The sequence below is a fragment of the Rhopalosiphum padi genome, chromosome 1, assembly GCF_020882245.1.
Source record: "Rhopalosiphum padi isolate XX-2018 chromosome 1, ASM2088224v1, whole genome shotgun sequence".
NCBI classification, from domain to species: domain Eukaryota; kingdom Metazoa; phylum Arthropoda; class Insecta; order Hemiptera; family Aphididae; genus Rhopalosiphum; species Rhopalosiphum padi.
Window position 1 is genome coordinate 20,463,426 of NC_083597.1, and position 23,360 is coordinate 20,486,785.

The following is a 23,360-nucleotide window of genomic DNA, read 5'->3' on the forward strand; positions in this document are numbered from 1 at the left end:
CATTAATTAACATCTTTGAAAACCTTTTGAAAAATTAAAAAAAATGTTTCTGGCAAATAGCATTATTAAAGAATCAATAAATTTCAAAATCAAAATTCAAATTATTTAAATTTTATTAAATAAATACATTTTTATACATATAATAATATACTAATATAATTATAAATATAAAAATTAAAAACCATTTTAAGTGCATTTTGTACTATAATTAATAATTGTTCACATTTTAAACGCATTTTATATTACATTTTTTTATCATTTTAAACCCATTATTAAAGGTTTATTAGTACATTAAATTCATAGCCCTACTGATAAACATTAAACATTAAGAAGTGACCTTTTAGACTTAAGTACATTATAATAAGTATATCAACTCAAGCTATTTTGTTTTTAATTTTAAAATTTTTAGTATTATAAGTATCAATAGGACTTTTATAGACAATTGTATTAGATTGTATTTATATTATAACTAATTATTAATAAATATAAAAAATAATTATGCAACGAAGTTATATGTGGCATGTGAATTATATAATAGATCTATGTTTATTATTTTAAAATATTTTGATGTGTGGAATTAGGTGTGCAGTAGCAAAATACCTTAATTTTAGGCCCTGAATACAGCCTGTAAATCAAAACAGCTTATTATGATATTTTTATCTTGAGTGTCATATTCCTTTTCTTGCTTAAGCACTTTTCCTCTTGATGTTTATTGTTTGTTTTATTTGTCTTCCACATCAATTTTATTGATTTAAATTTTTGACTGCTTTACAATACATACATAAATCCTTTTTTGGTTTAAAGAATGAAATATTTAATTCACTATTAAAAATATTTTGAATATTTTGATACATTTTTTTTAGCAAATTCAATATTTTGTTCATTACACATTTCTATGTACGAGTACAACCTGTACATCATTGAAATATTTAAACTTTTTTCAATAAACTGTCTGGAATTATTTGCCCTACAATAATGGGAATAATAGGATGGTACGGTGGGAAATGATTTCTTATAGCATATTTTGTTGCTTCATTAACTTTTCGTCTAATATTACCATGTTTATCATATTTATCAACATGTAAAACCATCATTCGTTTTTTAGTGGTAGTAAAAATAACTCTACTTGAAATAGCTAATGTTGCCATAAACAATGTTTTACAAACTCTAATGGCTTCTAGATTATAACCATAATTTAATATCTCATACTAATATACTATTGCGAGGCGAGCGCGATACTTTGAATTTATTGAAAAAATATGTTCCATTATAAACTCACGTCTGTTTAAATCTCCCATTTCCCAATACTTTTCATGTATTATACTCTACGCTCATCAATAGTTATATTATTAATACACATTAACCTACATTCTTCATTACAAGGAATTCCTAATTTTTTAGCAGCAACACAGCAACTACTTTCAAATTTGAACTTACATATGCTTTTCCTTCGTTTCTTAATTTTTTTTGTACATACGAAAAACGATTCTGAACGAAGATGATTTATCAGTCTAGGATAATTCGTAGGATATATTTAAATATTATAATATATCGTTATTTTACGCGATTTCGTAAAAAATTAAATTTCATACATTCATACAATTTTTACTATATTAACGCTAGAATTTTTTTTACAGTTATTTGAAAGAAAAAGGTATGGAGAACCTTGTATTGCATTTTTTAACTTTAAGTATAAATCATAAAAATGTTATGAAATTTCAACTTCAAAATTACCTGCAAATTTTCGCGATTTTATCATATTTCGTAAACATTTGAACTTTAAATGCGTATAAACAAAAACTACCGATTTTTGATTTTTTTTTTTTTTACTAATACGAATATACGATAGTATTATATTAATACTATTATATAATATAGTATAAATAATATTATATCTATTATTATCGTGATATCATTGCAATATAATATGTTAACTATAATATTAACATAACAGCAATAGTAAAATGGCTACGTCGATATATATATATATATTTATATATTAAAATAGTAAACCGACTACGTCGGTTTACTACAGGGTCCCTTAAACATAAACAAGGAAATATATTTTTTTACTTATTAAATAACATTTATTATCATATTTAGTAGTAGTAACAATTAATTACTCATTTAATAATAAATAACTATAAAAACAATCAAATCGAGTATAACTAGTATAAATAATATCATCATAATACTTTTCCTGTATCCTAATTTAAATATCATAAAATTGTGGGGGCCCCTGGACTACAGCCCACTCAGCCCTCCCTTAAATCTGGCCCTGCTCTTTAGTCTTTAGTGTAGCGGGCCGAGTGTGAGCAACCGTGAGTGAATGTTGAAGTGAAGTAGAGGTGAAATGATTAAACCATGATAATATTATTTCCTATGTGTTTATTAATTGAAAAATAAACCAATTCCAAATTACTAAATCCTGACTCGCGTCTAGTTTGAAAGTGCTTGCTCTATAAATCTGGTAAATCACGTCTGTCGGTTTCCTATCCAGGGCTCCCTTATATAGTCGGTTTTCCCTGCCATATACCTATCTCTTGTCCCTTATTATAGTCAAGAGATGCACATCGTCATATTCCCCCAATCTACGCGTTCTCGGATTCAGGTGTACGTGGGATGTTTGTACTATCCCATAGCTTTCGGATGACGTCGCCTCATAGGCGGAAATCCATTGAAAAAGTTGGGGGGCTAGGATTTTTCTCATAAACCAAAGCCGTTAGAAATTTATTAATTGTACCTATGCAATATGTATGTATAATGGATATTATTTTCATTTTCATTTAGTGAGATAGATCTCTAAAACTGGAGAGCGGATTCTGTTGTTTGGGGTCTTGTTAGATTCACATTGGCTAGGAGAAGTGTAGTGAAGATTTTCAGAACTTTATATTTTATATTTCACTACACTATTAATTCACTACAGAACTTCAAAAAAAAATTAAAACACATTTTATTGAGAGTTTTTTTTTTTATGTTTTTCAGCTTTATAGCTTTGTAGTGAGTTAACGATTTAAGATAAAGTTCTGAAAATCTTCACAGCACTTCTCCTAGACTAATTAAATCTAACAAGACCCCTAAATAAGAAAACCCGTTCTCCATTTTCGGTAATCTACCACTCTAAATGAAAATCTAGCAAAAAATAACAATTTTATTTAGCTGTGAAAAATTATTATACACGGTGATTCTTTTATTATAAAACACTCATTATTTCAAAAAGGATTCATGTTTTTAAAAACATTTTTTTATATATTTTCAAATTGTTAAAAAAAACGTTTTTATTAAAAAATTATATTTTTAAATATTTTTTATCTTTATATTTTTTTAAGATTTTTACTTTTTTGAATGACAACAGAGTTTTATTTTCACATTCCAAAGCAGAATAATTTTCTGAGTATTTTGATACATACAAATCGAATTTAGGGCGAGTAGTTTATGAGATATAAGTATTTAAAATTTATATGTGTGGAATGGAGTGGTACGGAGTTATCCCGCAAAATGTTGGTCCACTACTCTGCTTGTCTAAACTTTAAATACGTATAACTCATTAACTACTCGCTCTAAATTCGATTTTTATGTATCAAAATATTCAGAAAATTATTCTGCTTTAGATTATGAAAATTGAAATTAAAACTATGTTGTCATTCAAAAAAGTAAATAACTTAAAAAAATATAAGGATAAAAAATATTAAAAATATAATTTTTTAATAAAAACGTTGTTTTTTTAACAACTTGAAACTATGTAAAAAAACGTTTTCTAAAACATGAATACTTTTTGAAATAATGAATATTTTATGATAAAAAAATCACTCTGTATATATTGTATTTCCAAATTAATATAATTTTATATATTTTATTGTTATATTCGACAGACGATAAAACAAATCACTATAGGACAATGTTCAAACTTATAATTTTAATTTTCGTATAAAATATTATGTAAAATATTATACAAACAAATTTATAATATAAAAATTATTATGTGTTATATTTCTTGTTTTTTAAGAATATAATATATAAAAATGAAACTACAAAATTTTTATGTTTGCAAGAATGTTTGAGGTAGCTTGGTGGGCTTTTGGGGGGTGGCTAAGCCCCCTCAAGACCCCCCCCCCCGATTTCTGCCAATGCGTCGCCTGCGTATCTAATAATATGTTATGTTATGTCCATGTTTAAAACGCACACAACTGCGCTATCCGTTCCAACTACTGCGTAGTTTCTGGTACGTGCCCGTCGTATTCGTAGAATACGTTTCTAATCCAGGAACTATAATTCTTATTTATAGGACTAGTGTATTTTAGAAAGTGTCAAGACATACTTGCAAGCCTATCCTCGCTAATATATTATGGTGTTATTAAACTCTACTCTCCTTCGTTATTGATTCTTAGAATTGTTATACATGTGTATATTATTATTTTAAGATATCAGAGTACGCTGCATTAGGATTAGTCTTCACGATATAATTTTATTGTTATACTTATAATATTAAATTATATTAAATTCACTTGAAAATGAGTAAATCTATTAAAAAGAAATAATGCCATAATGTCATTGTCTTCATTATTAGTTTTATAATATAATATAGTATGTGAGTTTTAACATCATTAGTGTAATAGTGTAGATATATAGGAGTTATATTAAAAAGTGGGAGTAGATAATATATTTGAAATTAAACCTAATTTGCTTAAATGCACAATTAAGCATATAATATATTAGTGGGTAAATGTCATTCCTTTTATTAATACGATAAATTATGACCTAATGAATTCTCAGAAATATGCACACTCCAATATGGTACTCTCAATATGGTACATTAAGGTGTTTATCTTTATTTCACAAAAACGGTATTGCGTATAAACAACCTAAGATTTTTATCAAACAAAATAAATTAATTGATTTTAAAAATTATGTTTATCGAAATAAAATAATAATTTGTTATGAAACTGAGATAACCTGTCCAATACTTATCAACGCTCTCACACACTATATGAATGATTATCCAGCTTTTCGAATTCAAAACATCGTTGGCCAAATTGTAGGACTTGCAGTGGTCTCGGAAAAGAGAAACGGAAACACCATTTAAAAGGGAGTCCGCATTACAGCATTTTTAGATGTATCATTAAACTGTTGAGTCCCTCATCGCCACAAAAATTGTATTATTACCCTTTAAACTTAGGTTTTATTTTAATAAAACATAATAAATTTTATTTCGAGCTGTCGAAAACTGCTTAATTTGTATTAAATTGCTATACTATCTACGAGTATATAATTCATGATTGGATCACTGTCAGATGAGTAACATACATAAAATGTAGGTATCAATTTACTAAATAGATTATATTGTATACTTTTATTTAGGGAAGTTGTATTATAATGATTATTATTTTAATAAAAGTTAATTATCATTAATACTTCGTGTGCAACTTAAATTATGCACATATATAGTATAGACAGCTGCGTATATTATGATATACGATATACCGTACAGTTATTAAATTAAAATAATAAGAAAATCCATGCATATTTGACGACATTCATTGATTAATGACTGATAAAAAAATAATGAGTTCAATAGAAGCTTAAGTATAATCAAAACGGCATTTGGTAAAAGAAAATCCATCGAATAGGAACAAAAATTCCACTAGCATAGTTTTGATACTCGCTGAATGGTAATTATTAATTAATGATTTTAATACTGTAGGTAATTATAAAATAAAATATTATTTGGTAAAATACCACGGTACTATCGTCTATCAACATTAATACGCACAAAAACCGTCAATACAAATAATAAAAACTCATAGAAAACAAAATCAACTATCTACAATCTATACTAACAGTTAATTAATGATCTCGTGTGGATTGCCGGGTCAACATTTCGAGAACCGCTGTGGTTAACGTAACACGACCGACCGCCTCACTACTATTATAGGCGCACTATGTTATTATTGTTTTTGTTTAAAATGGAAAAACAATTGTACATAATACTGTCGATTATGGCATTATCGCCGCTAATAATTAATCATTGATTTTTTACATAGTTTTTTTTTTCGTGGTTTACGAATATATCGGTATACTCACACCACAGTGGTGAGTTATCGCCCAGGTCATACGTGTAATTTTTTTTTTTAGTGGAATGTGACGGACATGCTCGCACCTCGCAGCGACGCTACATCTATATAACCGTCCCAGTCCGTCCCTATATATTATATTTACAGCATATGGTCGTATGCTGTGTGTATTCGTATTCGTCGCGCGCCACTTGCCCCCGTCTACGTCTTTGTGCGTGGCTTGTGTACTGTACTACTGTCAGTAATATTCTACAACCTCCTATCTACTGGTCCCATTCCTGTTGTAAACGTATTATTGTGAGTTTTTTGAAAAAATTTAGTACTTTATGTTCCTCACCACCACACAGACTACAGTACAACAAGTGTTCAGGGCCCGGTGACCGGTGTTGGAAAAATCGGGGTTGCCACCATAACACGGTTAACCTTGGCACAGTTCATAAGGTCCGTAATATTTTTAATGCCTGTGTTTTTGTCGAATATCGAAACGACTTTTCTATACTGTAGTGTGCTAGCACTGCTGCGTATATAAATCGTGCTCGCCCTGTTATTCGTTATTGTTTATACCTTTATAATATTAAATTGCACGTCAATCGCGGCGTGGTCGCGTCAAATACATAGTTATAGATGCTTGCACCTAATTAACAATTACGCCTCATTACCAGACGAACGAAGATAATTATTAAACCTACTTCAAACGAACTCGGTAAGATAAAAAATATATATTGATATTATGTTGATAGACAATGCTTCAATAGTACCTATGTCCTATATAATAATATGTAAATATTTAATTAAACACACACGTGTTCCTAAATGGGAACCTAAAATTGTTTATAGGTTTAAAAAGTTATTTTAATCTGTTAGCCACTTTTCTATGTTTTGTAATTAATTATTATTATAATTCTCGAACATGATATTGTATTTTAAACAACCAATGAAACAAAAACAAAAGATTTTCTCTTACAAATAATATTAAAGAGGCTAACGAATTCAATTTTTTTTCAAAATTAAAATTGGACTGTTAGAAGTATGTTTATTTTTCACAAGCTTATTGGTCAAAATCAGTGATACAAATGTGGGCTATACAGAGTGTCGTGTGAGGATTTACCCATTGCAATATCTCCTGAAATAATGGACTTAATGGAGGACGGAGGTATCATAATTCTGGGTTTTTAATAAGATTCACAGTAACAAGAACTACAAATATTTCATGTATTGATTTATTTTAATGTTTTGGTAAAAAAGTTTAAAAAAAATATTTTTTTTTATTTAATTATTTTCAAAAAAATTGAAGATAAAAATTTTTTCGAGTTCATTTTTCTGAAAATATTGACGTTTCAACATTTTAATTTCCTGATTTTTAAAATTTTTCTTGGTTTCGGAAAAAACTGCGAATTATTTAATACGAAAGTGGTACCACGTGCTATACAGCCGGCGCGGCGAACACTTTCAGTGTAATTCACAGTTTTTCTTGAAAGTAAAAAAAATATTAAAAATCAGGAGATTAATGCAATTAAAATGTTGGAACGTCAATTTTTTTGAAAATAATAAAATAAAAAAAAATATTTTTAACTTTTTTACCAAAAACATCTTATTAAAAAATTAAAATTATGATATCTTTATTATTTCAGCCTTATGCAGGAGATATCTCAATGGGTAAATGTAAATCCTAACGGGACACCCTGTAAGCTGTAGTATCCTCTTATAGGATTTTTACTTTTAAGTTCTTCAACTGTGATTTTCACGTATTGCAATAAAACGTATAAGTAACTGCGCGTATAGTGTATTGTGTATAGTGTATACAATCAAAAAGAAAAAAATAATGTACATATAACTATGTAGGTACGTATAATATTGACATATTGTACACGCTATAAGAATTTAATATATAAAATTATAAAAATAAAAATTGTTTGTTGTTTTGTTATCTATTTTTATTGAATTGCTGCAGGTTATAAAAATTAAACTCTAACTTTTTTTATAAATTTATGGAGGAAGCAATGGTAGTAAATGTGAGATATACTGTAAATTTATACAAATATAATAATACACTATACTTACATTTACTAAAAAACCAGCCCTAGTGCCCTACATATACATAAAAAAAATTAGATATAGATGACTGGTTTCTCTTTCTATGTTGATTAAATTATGCCGCCATATTGTAACAACCAAAAGAGCAATAAAAACATTATAGGTATCTACTCATAAATTTAGTCATAAATCATAATACAGAATAATGAGTAATCGTAAGTTGTAAACTTTTTGAAATCCACAGTTGTAGCATTGTGCCATTGTTGATAGTAAAAGTACTATTATAGTACTATCAACAATCACCCTGAAATTTGGTTGGAAACCCGAAACTTGACTATTTTAATAATAATATTTAGTAGTAGTGATATGTAAGCAAAATAATCAGCAACAGAAATTTTTCTTTTCCATTAGATGGTACCTATACACATTGAGACTTAAAATCAAGAAATTTAGTATTTCCTATTATAACTAGTTATATAAATTATATAATATTGTATTATTTCGTATTATATTTTATTATGTATGTGTTTAAACAGTATTATACATATACATGGACATTTTAATAAATTATTCTACAGTATAAATTACTAGACGCGAGTCAATTACAATTATTACTGATTAGTGATTTCGATTCTATACCTAAAGAATTGGTATTCTACATTGTATCCTATAATATTATATAGTTGTGTACATTATAATTGGAATTTTTAATTGAACCGATCACAGTTACATATATTCCAAAATAATTATAAATTCAATTTTTTCCGGTAAAAATAACACCCACGGCTCCAATTCACTTTGAAATCGAAAAATATTTCATCAGTTCGTTTTTAATTCATTTTTACCAGTAACAATCGATGGATTCAAAAATTTGATCCTACTCATTCCTAAACCATATTATATTATAGTATATACCTAGAATTACTAGAAGTAATATTTGGTTATATCTTATATAGTTATATATATATATACAAAATAGTAAAATATACTGATTATAAACGCCAATAAGATACAATGAGATAAATAGTTTACACATAATAATTAGAAATTTGAAAAATAATTGACATCGGTCCAGTGTGCAACTTACACATAGCTATTGACTTACACTACATTTTTAATAGTTATTATTATAAGTAATTTATACTATAATCTATCCTTCTTGTCTGATAAAAATTCGTCAAATATTGTTCGCTTGCAGTTTGGATGAAAGGATTTCCACCACTCCTCTTCAAGTTGACTATAATATAGGTAATAACATAGATGCGCCGTTTACTCTTATTTCATATCTCTTTTTAGTATTTTTCACGAACATATTATGGTTTGGGTATTGCCGGTAATCGTTATTGGCATTTTTATCCTGATCAATAAACCATTTTTGGTGATTTATAGTATTATGGATGTACCTATCCTTTGCTACGTGTTCTGATATCTTATAATAATTATACTAATACACATAGCTATATAGGTACCGATAATGTAGGCAATACATTCCAGAATATACCGAGGGAGACCAGGCGCATAATTTCACGTTTTTTTTTCGGGTGTGCGAGTTTTCAAGCAGACCATTTTGAAATTTCACCAGGCCATATAAAAATAGATATATGTATTACCTACGTGGTATTCGGAAAAAAAAATCTCCAGAAAAAAAATCCATAGGAAAAAAATCCCCAAAGATATACTTAACTGTTCTAAAATAATAATAATAATATAAAATAATTTTAAAAAAATATAAAATTTGAATGATAACTATTATAATATTTAGGATGTTTAGGATGTACAATTATATTATATAAGTATACTTTGCAAACTCAACAAAGCAAACTTTGGGGATTTTTTTTCCTAGATTCGCCATAGTACGGTACAATCATCGCACGTGCGGCCCTGAATCCTGAAATGCGTAATAGCGTGAGAATGTAATGAATATTGACTCATACAATAGGCAGGAAGGAACATGAGAAGTAGGATGGGGCAAACCTACTATATAAGGGAGCCCGGCAGACCTGATTATACTCGCCACTAAATTCACAAACTACTAACTATTCATTTTTAATATACATGACAATATACTTATATACATGTATGTAGTAGATAATATTTTATTATTTCCTTCACGACACGCACATTTTAAAACATCTCGCGATGGCTCCTCCACCAAGGTAAAACCACATTAATTTATTGTGTGGTAAAACCTCAGTAGTAAAACGTCCATGATAACATTCATCCTGATAAGTGATAGTATTATTCGTTCTCCTGAAGACCTAAATGTGCCGAGTCTCCCAACCAAAGCCCAACGGCCAACACCGTAACATGTTTTAAAAATTCGCTTGCTATGTTCCGTATTAAAATTGTATAGGTACGTCTTTATAAATGTTACAAGTTATAACACCTATTTTCAATTGACCAAGTTTTTATCAGCAATTTAATAACTATCTTGTAAGCATTCAAACCTGTTGATATTGTCAATAATGTGTCATATTAATTTCTATCACTTTATTCACTTATGTCTTCATGTACATTTCTTACTTAGTCCGCATTGGATATCCAGTCGTTTAATTTTTCCGTGAATAAACCAATGATTGTATATTTATTAAATAGTCTTCACGAAAAATGTTTTTTCTGTTACTTAAAAATCAAATATTTCTATAGTATTTTCTGCTTGATTCAATTTTTAAAATATTTAAATAAATCTCTAAATTAATAGTTATTTAGTATACAATATTTAAATAATATAATTCTAATTTCTAAGGTACCTAAATGTACTATTAAGACAAAAATCTTTTATTCATTTTCTATATTTACTAGATTTTTTACACTATCATATAAGATTTTTATTTTATGAAAACTTTTTGCTTATAAATAGTGTAAAAAATTACCTATGGATATCAATACAGTATGGCGCGCCAGAGGTCGGGCTCGTGGGCCTAATCCTCCTAATCAATTGCAACAACCACAACAAAATCGAGGACCACGACCAATGGTACCACAAGTTAGAAATATGCAACTGCAACCTGGTTCACAACAAGAAATTAGTCCACCAAGTGTAAGAAATACATTTTTAAATTAAAAATAATTTAAAACTAAGTATGTATTAATTATGTTATTTCATTAAGGTTGAACAAGTAACGAGTAGAACCAGTAGCTTTACAACAGGTACAGTTTACTTAAATAATATATATTTTAAAATATTTTATGTTTCAAGTGCATAATAAAAATTACATTTACTTAGTTAACATATTTTGATAACTAAGTTTGGGAGGAGGAGGGTATTCATCCAGTATCTATCCAGGCTTTTTTATATGTATGATAACCTTGTGCTAATTATATTAATTGTTAGTTGATTGTTTCCAACATTCCAATCAGAAATGATTTTATTATTTTTTTGTAAACATCATATTAGCTTCTTACTAGAGTGTAATACCGTGTTTTTACTATGTTTTAAGCCTGAAATATATTGTCCTTTAAAAATAAATACTTTAAAAGGTACACATTTAAAATATAAACCAGTTTTATCTTTATTATAAAAATATTATCTGGTTAATATTTTTTATGAACTTAGTAAAATAATTATCTAAATATAATTTTTGAAGATTCAAAATATCAAAAACATACCAACAGAGCCGTGCCGTGAGGAGGGAGCCTAGGGGGCATGGTTTAAAGGAGCTTCAAAAAAATTAAAATCCATAATGATAAATAAAATAGGGAATGAATATTTTTAATTTTGCCCTGGGCGCCAAATCTTAACAGTGCCGGCTCTGCATACCAGATTTATTTTTGAGTTGATAAGATTATTTTTACAATAGAGTGTATTGTGTTTATTAAATAATTTTAAATATTTCATGGGAACTTTTCAAAATATATTGAATAATATTATGATGTACATTATACACATAATAATGTTGTCACACAATCACCAACAAACTACAGTGACTGCTATATCAATATTAACCAGTACTTGTAATTACTTTTTGCACTGTATATACTTTACTTTCTTATGTTACAATCATAGGTGGACATTTGGTTGAATTTTAAGGGGGGCTATAATAATCCAATGTAAAGTGACTTGCCAAACTTTTCTATACACAAGTATAACATAATGCCTTCGACTTTTGGAAGGGCTAAGCCATCTCCCCCTAAGTTTCCCCTGATGTCTGCCTACGGTAACAATTCCCTGATACATTGTACTAGCATTTAAATAATAACTTAAATTAAATGAATATCCTTGACTCAGATATCATTTATTCCCTTCCCCCCATTGTGCAAAAATATTTTCTGTTCAATATTAGAAGAGAAATTTCTTTAACGTCTAAATTTGTTGAAATACTTTGAATTTGTAGTCCCCATGCATAGTAGCAGATTACCAAGGTTCTAAGATTATTTCTTGTAGTATTTAACAGAATTTATGTTATTTTATTTTTTCTATAAATTAGTAACCAATATATTATTATATTATGTTAGGAGATGTGCCAATGCCAATTGGTCGAGGTGCAGTTCGTGGTCGTCAACCTATAGAAAATATATATTTTAGGTTAGAAAGACCAGAATCTTCAATCAGTGGAAAACAAGGTATAGTGTAAAACAGTATAGTGTTTAAGAACTTTTAATGTTAGGAATTAAAAATATCGATACTTGTTTTCTTAGTATGTAAAAAAAAAATAAATGCTAAATTGTGAAGTTGAGTTCATCAAGTATTAAAAAGTAATAACTCATCAATATATTTATTTTTAAATAATAAGTTTATTGGATAGTTATATTTTTACTGTTGGATAATATTTAAAACTAGACTTTTTTTTTTTAATATTACTTTACCTTTTATTGGTTTTTACAGACTAAACACTTTTTTTTTTAAATTTATTTATCATTAATTCTTTATAAATTATAAGAAATTTATTAGATAAATTCTTTACACTTAGTTCTATACACAACTATTAAGCAAACATATTAGAAAAAAACAATTTTGAAAGAGAAATAATTAAATGCATAAGAACTTTTAAAAATCTAATGGTTTGTTTTGTTTTTATTATATTTTTCTATAGGATTAACAGGTCAATCTATTGAGTTAATATCAAATTACTTTCCAATAACAACTTACACAGATTGGAGCTTATATCAGTATAGAGTTGATTTTAACCCACCACAAGATAGAATAAATATTCAAAGAGGGTTATTGAGTGCACACAAGGAGTTTTTAGGAGCATATATTTTTGATGGAACAATGTTGTTTAGTAGAAAAAAATATGAACCTGATGTAAGTTTCTATAATACTTTTTTTTATTCATTTATAATTTAAAAGTTAAAGAAATTTTATTTTTATTTTAGATTTTAGAGCTGACATCAAAACGAACAATGGATGATGAAATAGTAATAGTTACTTTAAAATTTACTTCAGTCATTGAAAAGGGTGATTATGCTTCTATCCAAATTTTTAATTTATTGTTACGTAAAAGCCTTGGTCATTTGAAACTGACACTAGTTGGAAGAAATTACTATGACGCAGAAGCAAAAGTAAATACTTATTTTATTCAATATTAAATTTATTTTATTTAAAAAGTTATAATATTTTTTAAATTGTAAATTTTAAGATGTTTATAACTTACTTAAAAATAATAATATCAATAACAGGCTACGTGAGGCCCTAGGGCCTAGATAATCTAACCTTTAAATTTTATAATAGGTCAATTCACTGTAATATTAAAACTAACAGCCAATATTTAAACTAGTGAACAACAATTTTCTAAGTTGTATGTGTGTAAAATGGAGACAACAATTGTGAGTACTACGTCCTTTTAAAGTAAATTTTTACTCCAAAAGATATCATAAAATCATTTTTTTTTTTTTAAATCTTTAATTTTGTGTAACCAATAAATATTAAATTCCTTTAGAAATGTAATGGGATTTCAGATTAACTTAGAAAAATTAATATTTTAATATTTAATAGCCAACTAAAAAGGCTTGATTTGGAGCACATGCTTTAAACTTTAGGTAATACAAAAAATTATGAAGGCACTAGGACAAATAATAATAATAGGCAATCATTAATCATAATAATATTTAATAATTAAAATATTCAAATAAAAGTCCTCTCTATTTTAATTTATAGAATATTTAACAATTTAAAATAAACATTCAATAACTTTTTTTTCTGGAATAAATCTAATAATCTAAATAATATTTCTTTTAAGTTAAACACGTTAAAATAAACTAGAAAAAATTCAATGATAGGACCTGATCAGTAGCATTTGATTATTTTTTTTTACCAACATTTTTTTAATTTACATTGTATTAATGTTTATTTATTATAGATTGATATTCCAAATTATAAACTTCAACTTTGGCCAGGTTATCAGACTACAATTGGAATGTTCGATAATGGTCTATTATTACGGTCTGAAATTTCAACCAAAATTATGAGGGAAGAGACCGTTTTTGATTTTTTAAAAGAATGTTCAAATTCTAGAGACGAAGACCCTAATTGGATGGTTAGTAACTGTTATGATTTCATATTTATAATAGTTATCATAATCTTATTTAGTTTGTTTTAAGTCAGTTACGTTTAAAGAATTAATTATGTCAATTATCAATCAAATTTTGAACAAATATTTAATCGTAGTTTTTCTCAAGCCTATGAACATATATAATAGTTATACATTCACATATAACAGATAAAACATGTATTATTATTATTTTGAATAATTTTCCATTATGACTACATTGTTATATTGTTATTATTTTTATTATCCAAATGTTAATTAATTATGTATGGTTTTTAAAAAATTAATTTACAACAACAATTCCTAGTCTCTTCTCATAGTTAAAGATATCTATATTATAGATACAATACAGAGTAGATAATAGTCACAAGTAATATCTTGCATTATAAAAACCTTTTTAGGAAAAGAAGATGTATTAATATAATTTTATTTTTAGATGAAATTTAAAATGGCCATTATAGGAAGTGTGGTTTTAACTAGATATAATAACCAGACTTACCGAATCGATGATATTGATGAGACATCAAGTACTAATTCAACCTTTCTTAAAAATGATGGATCAAGTATATCTTATATAGACTATTATAAACAAGTATGTTATTTATGATTTTATAATTATAGTTAATAGTAAATTCAATTAATTGTAGTTTTCTATGTTTAATCTGTAAACTTAATTTCAAATATTTTTTTTATTTTTAGAGATATAAAATAAATATCAGCAGTCAACGACAACCAATGTTGATATCAAAAAAAAAGAAATCTTTTAGAATTGAAGGCGAGGAAACAGAGCTAGTGTACTTGGTTCCTGAATTATGTACTATGACTGGAATAACTCAAAATATGATGTAATTACATGCCATACAAACAATTTACACAAAACAGTATTAAATTATGTATTTTATAACAAAGTAATGCTTGTTTACAAAAATCCAATATGTATAAAATCATATAAATTATTATTAAGACAATAGAAGTACTGTCTTAGTTTAATGATTTGTTTTATTAATCAAATTTTAGTTTCTCTATAAAGTGATAAATTTATTAGTTTTACAATGGTGTATTACTTTTTTCTCTCTTCTCTAATCTATACTCTTTCAAGAACATAAAAATAGGTACGAATAAAAAAAATGTTGTATAGAATTTTAATTTTAATTTTATGGGTGGTTTTGATAGAAATTTGGATTAAGTTGATACATAAGAGGGAAGAAAGCAAATTTTTACTCATATACAACTTCTGACAAAATCAATAAATTTTGCTTTTTGTAATAATTCAAAAATAAATAACTGTTGATTTGAAATTCTCACCAAAGATTCATATACTACTTACTAAACAATATGATATATTTTTTTAAGTAATTAGTTTTTATATTTAATATACATATTATGTATGATTCAGTTATTGTTGTTTATAAGCAAAGGTGTATAATAATTTAATACAAACTTCTTCATAAATTGTTCTTACTAAAATTAAAAAAATATCAAAACTACATAGTTAAAGTTTTATTTATATAATATTGACTATTGTGTTCAAAAGTTTTAAAAGTTAACATTTTTCAATACTCGCCAATATAGCAAAGATATGTGAATTATTTTATAGTTAAAAATTGAAACAATGGAACATTTAATACAAGATTCTTCATAAGTTTTTTTACTGGAATTAAAAAAAAATATATTTGTTGTAAGCTGTAAAGATTTATACATTTTTTATGAGCGATTGAAATTTTAATTTTAATGACATAAAATATTTTAAATGATATAAGATTTATTCTCTAAATTTTTTTTTAATTTTTTTGTTATTCTATTAACTGTAGAAAAATGAAACATTTCACTATGTTTTAAATCATCATTTTTCTAAACATAATGAAATGTTTAAAATATTTAGACAAAGTGTATGCTATTATTAATATAGATGGGTGGTTTTTTTTTCTATGAATATTGATAAAAAATTATATACTTCATTAAAAAGTATAAAAATTAAATACAACATAATAATGATTTAATATATATATTTTTTTTTAATTCAATTTATACCGTTTATGATTACAGTAATAATAGATTTCTTATGCAAGATATAGCCCAGTTTACAAGAACAGATCCCACAGAAAGAATCAGCAAATATAATACTTTTATAAGACGGATTCTTACTACACCCAAGGTAAATATTTTTATTAAAATATTGATGAGCAAAAAAGTTTCCTTTAATTTTTAATGGATATTTAAGTCTACAGAATCGTTAACACAATGGAATTTAACATTAAGTAATAAACTCATTACAATTTCTGGTCGCGTATTGCCACAAGAAAAGCTTCATTCTGGTAATAATGATATTACATATCCAGCTGGTATTAATGCTGATTGGACAACTCAGTTACGTTCTATACCCATGTATCGTCATGCTGAAATATCAAATTGGGTAATAGTAACACCATATAAGTTCAGTTCTGATGTTGAGAAATTTACCAATACTTTACTCAGGGTAGCTAATAACATGCATTTTTCGTTACCAAGACCAAGAATGTTAGTATTGGTTATTATAATATTTAATGTAATTTAATATAATTTAACTCAAATACAAAATATACTATGTTAGATATTTTTTTTTTTAGAGTTGAAATAATGGATACTCAGATAAAAACGTATTCAGTTAGTTTGGATCGTATAGTTAATGAAATGAGTCCATTATTTATTTTATGCGTCATTCTCTCAGACCGTAATGATCTTTACAGTGTTATTAAAAGAAAACTATGTATTGATAGAGGAAGTGAGTAATTTTTAAAATTGAAACTAAAGATTTTGTACTGAAATTTAATTTGAATAATTTATACGGATTTGGCTTCAAGTCATGTAAGTATGTCACATATCTGTATTATCAGTGTTTGTATTACTTGTATTATGAGTCCTCATATTTAATTGCATTAATTGTACCATATAATTGTCAATATTGACTATAGTTGATTTTCGCTCGGGAAATTTCTAATGACAATAAAAAGATCTGATGTTAAATTTATATATTGGTTTGTACATAAAATAATTTATAACATTAATAATTTGTATTTTAGTGCATAAAATATAGATTAAAATTATTGATGTGAAACATCTAATGGTGCGGTACGGTAGTGAGACTGACTATGGCGTGGCTCGTCGGCTCAATTTGCCGAAGCTCAGCAAAAAATGAATAATAATAATAATTAAAAAATAAATAATAATAATTATAATAATAATTTTCAACATTATTACAAAAAGAAAATTGTTGATGTTTCACATCTGCCAGGCATCCCGCGACGACTCAGTTTTGATTTTTTATAATATTTTCTGTAATAATCAGAAGTTTTTCCCTAGATATCTGTTAATAAAGTTCTCACTGCTTAAATAATTTTCTGTATCGGATGATATTGAATACCTATTTTAATTGTGAAGTTGTAGAATACCAGTATTTAATAAAAATTATATTTTTAAGTATTTATAGGGTTTATCACCATTTTTGGTTATTCAGGTTCAGAGCCTTAGTTATCAATATATAAATATGTAAATCTAATAGTAATGTTTAATTATAATATCATAATGATGCTGATATTTAAAATATTTTAAAAAATTATTTTCAGTTCCATCTCAAGTTGTGTTGGCAAAACAAGTACAAAAAAACAATATGTCGGTTTGTACCAAAATTGCCATACAAATTAATTGTAAACTAGGAGGAGCACCATGGCGTGTTAAAATCCCTGAAACAGTATGCTTAATCATAAAATAAATTTAAAATTTATATTATGTAAATTTAATATATTAAAATTAATCATATTATGTTTATTTTCAGAAAATGATGATAATTGGATTTGACGTTTATCACGATAAGCAAAATAAAAATAAATCTTATGGTGCATTAATAGCCACAATAGATAAGTATCACACTAAATTCTTCAGCTGTGTTGAACAACATCAGAGTGGAGAGGAAATTTCACCATATTTTGCAACGAGTATATATAGTATGTATATAATAATTATATTATTTATTTTAAAACTTATAATATAATAGGTTAACATAATATAGGTTATAGAATTTACGCTATAGTTCTAGTGTGCAATCTACCAATAATCTGCTATGAAGTTGTCATACCTGATTTCTTTATTTGAGTGTATTGATATAGATTTGATATTCCTTTTTAGTTGCTAGTCTAACAACAGTGAATTTCCATTTGTATTATTATTACATAACTGTTTTTAATATATATTATATTATATAATTTATATCTATTCTTGAGGATTCTCCATAAACCATCTTTTTTTTTCCATTTATTAGATTATATATTTGAATCTACAATTCATTTTTGATAATTTTAGTGTAGAATTGATATAATATATTAATATCCCTTATCACTTAAATATGGGCAACTGAGTTATTAGAGGGCCAATTTTTAGAAAATTAAAATTTAGCAGGCCAGAGTATAGAGAGCAAAAAAAAAAGGCTATTCAAAATATGCATTTATTTTTAGCATACATTGACTGAAATTGTATGATGTAATTTGAAAATTTAGCGCGGGCCAGATAAAAAAGGTTTGCGGGCCGCCACTTGCCCACCCCTGACTTAAGGAGTTAAAATATCTCCACTCATTTATCCACATAAGCCAGGCACTTATACAAAAATTTTTTTTTGGGGGGGGAACAAAATTTAGCATTACAAATTTTGCCGACACATAATAAAACAATATTTTCCTCGTTAATCCAAAATATTTAGGTTGGGGGGCTGACCCCCCCACCTGTATACGTAAGCTACTCTTATGGTTATTTAATTAGTCTACAAAATATTTTTATAAAAATCAATATAAATAAGAGATTTATGATTTTCAACATGATTATTAAGAATAATTACTTATAAAGAATGACAAATGTTATTTAACTTAATAACTTATAATTGCTTATGGTGGATCTTAAATTGTTTTTAGTACCGAAAATGATCATTCAGCTATGCTTGATGAAACATAGATCTTGAACATAGCCTTAATAGTTTATATTTTATTCATTCAACATATCTCGAATTGACCTATTCAATTTAAAAAAAAACTTATTGTATCATGTATATCTTGGATATCTACTGACCTATTGTTAATCAAAATTTGTTTTGATTTTTATATCAAGTTTGGTCTATTTTTACCATAATTAGTCCAATATAAATTACTATCTGTTTCTATATCATTTATTTATATTGTTTGTGTAGAAAATATTTATTATTTTAATGGATGTGATATGATCTCTAAAGCACCTCTACATCTATATCTAAAAAATGTGTGACACTTTTGTTAGTTAAACAAAATTTAAAAATTAATTTGGGAAAATATATTACACAACTGTTGTATCTGCCCCATTATAATCATTGTAATTTTTGAGTGAACTAAACTCCTTTTAAAATTTAAGTCTCTTACAGTAGTAGAATACTTTTACTTTTAAAAACGCTTGCCAAGTCAGAGATCGGCATGTAAACTATATTGTTTTCAATTTTTATAAATTTATTAATTGTATGCGATATGTATGTATAATGTATTTTATTTTTATTTTCATTTAGTGAAATAGATCTCTGAGACCAGAGAGCGGATTTTGTTGTTTGTGGTCTTGTTAGATTCACATTGGCTAGGAGAAGTGCAGTGAAGATTTTTAGAACTTTATCTTTTACTAATTCACTTCAATTAAAACACATTTTATTAGGAGTTTTTTATGTTTTTCAGCTTTATAGCTTTGTAGTGAGTTAACGATTTAAGATAAAGTTCTGAAAATCTTCACAGCACTTCTCCTAGACAATGTAACTCTATCAAGACCCCAAATAACAAAATCCGTTCTCCAGTTTCAGTAATCTACCATGCTAAATGAAAATCTAACAAAAAATAACAATTTTTTTAACTGTGAAAAATTAAATAATTTTTTTTGAAAATTTTCTATTTCACATTTTGTATCTACTTGATAATATTTTTTTAATGAGCTATCAACTAAATTTTTAGCTATAATAATTTTGGAGAAAAGTTAAAAAATATAAGTTTTGGGATTGTTCTCGCTGACGTTTTTTTGTGGATTCAAATCGTTTTACCGCTTGGGTGTGATATCGGATCTCTCTCATTAATATTTTATGTTTAAGCTAGCTTAATTATCCACCTACTCGTTACAACTGAATTACATTTTTATCATTTTCCTATTTAACAAAAATTCAGACTTTTTTCCAATTACCATACTTACTTGATTAAAAATCAAGAAAGTAAAAATTTATTACTCGATCTATAATAACTTATTAATGAGTAATTTTTTATGTAAAATGTGTACTTATTAATTAAATATTTTATTTGTTTTTTTTTTTAGAGGCTTTATCTAAATATAAAAGCTTGAATGAAGGTGCACTTCCTGAGTCCATCATTATATACAGAGATGGTGTGGGAGATGGACAGTTATCATATGTCCATAAAACCGAAGTTGAAATGGTAAAGGTTGGTATCTTTATTTATAATTAAATTTCGATATATATTGTATAATGCTTGCAACTCAATTTAATATAAACATTTTCTTTACAGAGAACTTGTAAAGATTTTTACGGAAAGCAAAAAGTCGGTTTGGCCTTTATTATAGTTAAAAAACGTATCAGTACAAGATTTTTTTGTAAAAATAAAGAAAATTATCAAAATCCACCACCTGGAACAGTTATTGATAATAGTGTCACTGACCCAACTATGTGAGTATATAATTAATATATATTTATAATTATTTTACTGTAAATTATGAATTGGGAATCTAATGTTAAAAATTTTGTTTCAAATTTTATTTGACCACTAACATGACATACTTGTAGATAAGTTGATTAAAATAAACTTTAAAAAAAAAAATTTAAGGATCATTAAATAGATTATTGTAATGGATGGTTTAAGTGAAATTCAATGATATATTCATAGATCAATGTATACAAAAAATAATTTTAAGCAGAGAAATCTATTAGCCTATTTTTATAGAATATTTTATATTATATTAATTTTATATTTAAAAAAAATTTACACAAAACATATAAATTAATGTATTTATACATTTAAAATGTTTTTAAATTCATGCAAAAAATTTACAATTATTTTCTATACAAAATGTACAAAATGTACACAATTTCTTATTTTAGTTTGAAAATGTAATACAAGTTCTACATAGTTCTAGCATTTTAACAATTAGATATTTAAATAAAAAGTAATTTTTCAAAAATATTAATCATAATTCATAAAGGAAAAGCACTTGGATTAATGATCTAATAAATATTGTATACTTACATAATATTAATATAATGTGATATATTAGGATGTAAGATTTTTATTTTGTCGTGTTGGAATAATAAGATTTACTTACTTTCTTACTGATTTAAAATATTCTAAAATCAATGCTATCTCTGAGAAAAATTTTACTATTATTACCTATGGAAGTATACAAATTTTACTAGCACTAAACAATAAAATTAAATATAGGTTGGGTTAATAACCGACTTCTACTATATATCTACATCTACTTCTGTTAGGAATAACTGTATCAACATTTATTTGTTAATTTAAAAATAAAATAACACTTAAATGCATTACAGGTATGATTTCTACCTGGTGCCTCAGCATGTAACAAAGGGTACAGTTACGCCAACTCACTATAATGTAATTGTGGATACTCTCAATGAAGTTCCTAGAACAAAATTAATTACACCAGATATTTTACAAAGACTTACTTATAAGTTAACCCACTTATACTACAATTGGTCTGTAAGTATTAACCATAAATACATTGATAAACACAAAACCAAATATATATTTTTATAATTTTAATGATTATTTTTTTTTTAGGGCACGGTAAGAGTTCCTGGTGTATGTCAACTAGCACATAAATTAGCATATTTGGTTGGAAATTCACTCCATACTTATCCAAATCCTAGTTTGGAAGAGTTTTTGTACTTTTTATAAGTTTTATAAGTTAATTTAGATTTAAATAATTAAATCTAATACATTTTAAATTTTTATGTACAATATTTTTTTATAATATGTATTTCTTTTTGAACACCTTTTGGTTAATATATATATATATTCCAGTTCACCATAAAAGTATTTCTAATGGAAATATATTTATAAAAATGTTATTATAATCATAATATTATACTTGTAATTATATATATCTAATATCTATATAAAAAATGTTGTAATTTTTTTTTTTTTTTTAAACAAATATACAATAATATAATTATTATATTTATACATTTGAATTACCTATCTTCTGTAAGCTAAGCTTGTGGCGAAAATAGAGAGTTACATATGCTTAAATAAGACTAAAATTAAAATACATAAAATGCGTAGTTATACAGTATAACAAGAGAGAACGTAAAAACAAAAATATAATACTAATAATGTAATAAAGTTAGAATTAAGTTACATTTAACGATACATGCAGCCATTCAACAATTAATTTTTTAGCTTTATTATAATTATAATCAATATTAACATTCTTTTTTATAGAGAAAGGCAAAGAATTATAATAAATAGGACCAAGATAATCAACAAATTTTTGACCAACTGATTTTTTTAAAAGTGATGTTTTAGCATCAAACGAACGAAAAGCTCTTTTTTTACTGGATACATTTATGTCAACCCACTGATCTATGTGTTTAACCATCCACAAAATAGCCATTTTTTTAAATAAAAGGTCAACTGGTAATACATTTAGCTCCTTGAAGTTATGTTTAGTTGATCCAACATAGATTGTTTTTTGTAGACATACGCGCACT

General features: G+C 26.1%; 1 protein-coding gene across 4 annotated transcripts; it reads left to right on the top strand.

Moving 5' to 3' along the window:
• Positions 1 to 6,354: 6,354 nt before the first annotated feature.
• Positions 6,355 to 22,610, top strand: LOC132917693 (piwi-like protein Siwi). Of its 4 annotated transcripts, none has more exons than XM_060978551.1 (18): positions 6,355 to 6,774; positions 10,966 to 11,145; positions 11,216 to 11,255; positions 12,561 to 12,668; positions 13,139 to 13,350; positions 13,422 to 13,607; positions 14,405 to 14,581; positions 15,030 to 15,185; positions 15,293 to 15,438; positions 16,640 to 16,748; positions 16,815 to 17,110; positions 17,200 to 17,354; positions 18,196 to 18,320; positions 18,405 to 18,573; positions 20,930 to 21,054; positions 21,139 to 21,296; positions 22,179 to 22,347; positions 22,429 to 22,610. In XM_060978551.1, exons 2-18 carry the CDS (start codon positions 10,981 to 10,983, stop codon positions 22,543 to 22,545), a joined length of 2,613 nt encoding a protein of 870 aa, XP_060834534.1. In that variant the 5' UTR covers positions 6,355 to 6,774; positions 10,966 to 10,980; the 3' UTR covers positions 22,546 to 22,610. The 4 variants fall into 4 exon arrangements, with proteins under 4 accessions (XP_060834534.1, XP_060834533.1, XP_060834532.1 ...); XM_060978550.1 differs by lacking the exon at positions 6,355 to 6,774 and adding an exon at positions 10,316 to 10,538; XM_060978549.1 differs by lacking the exon at positions 6,355 to 6,774 and adding an exon at positions 10,316 to 10,458.
• The last annotated feature ends 750 nt before the right edge of the window (positions 22,611 to 23,360 follow it).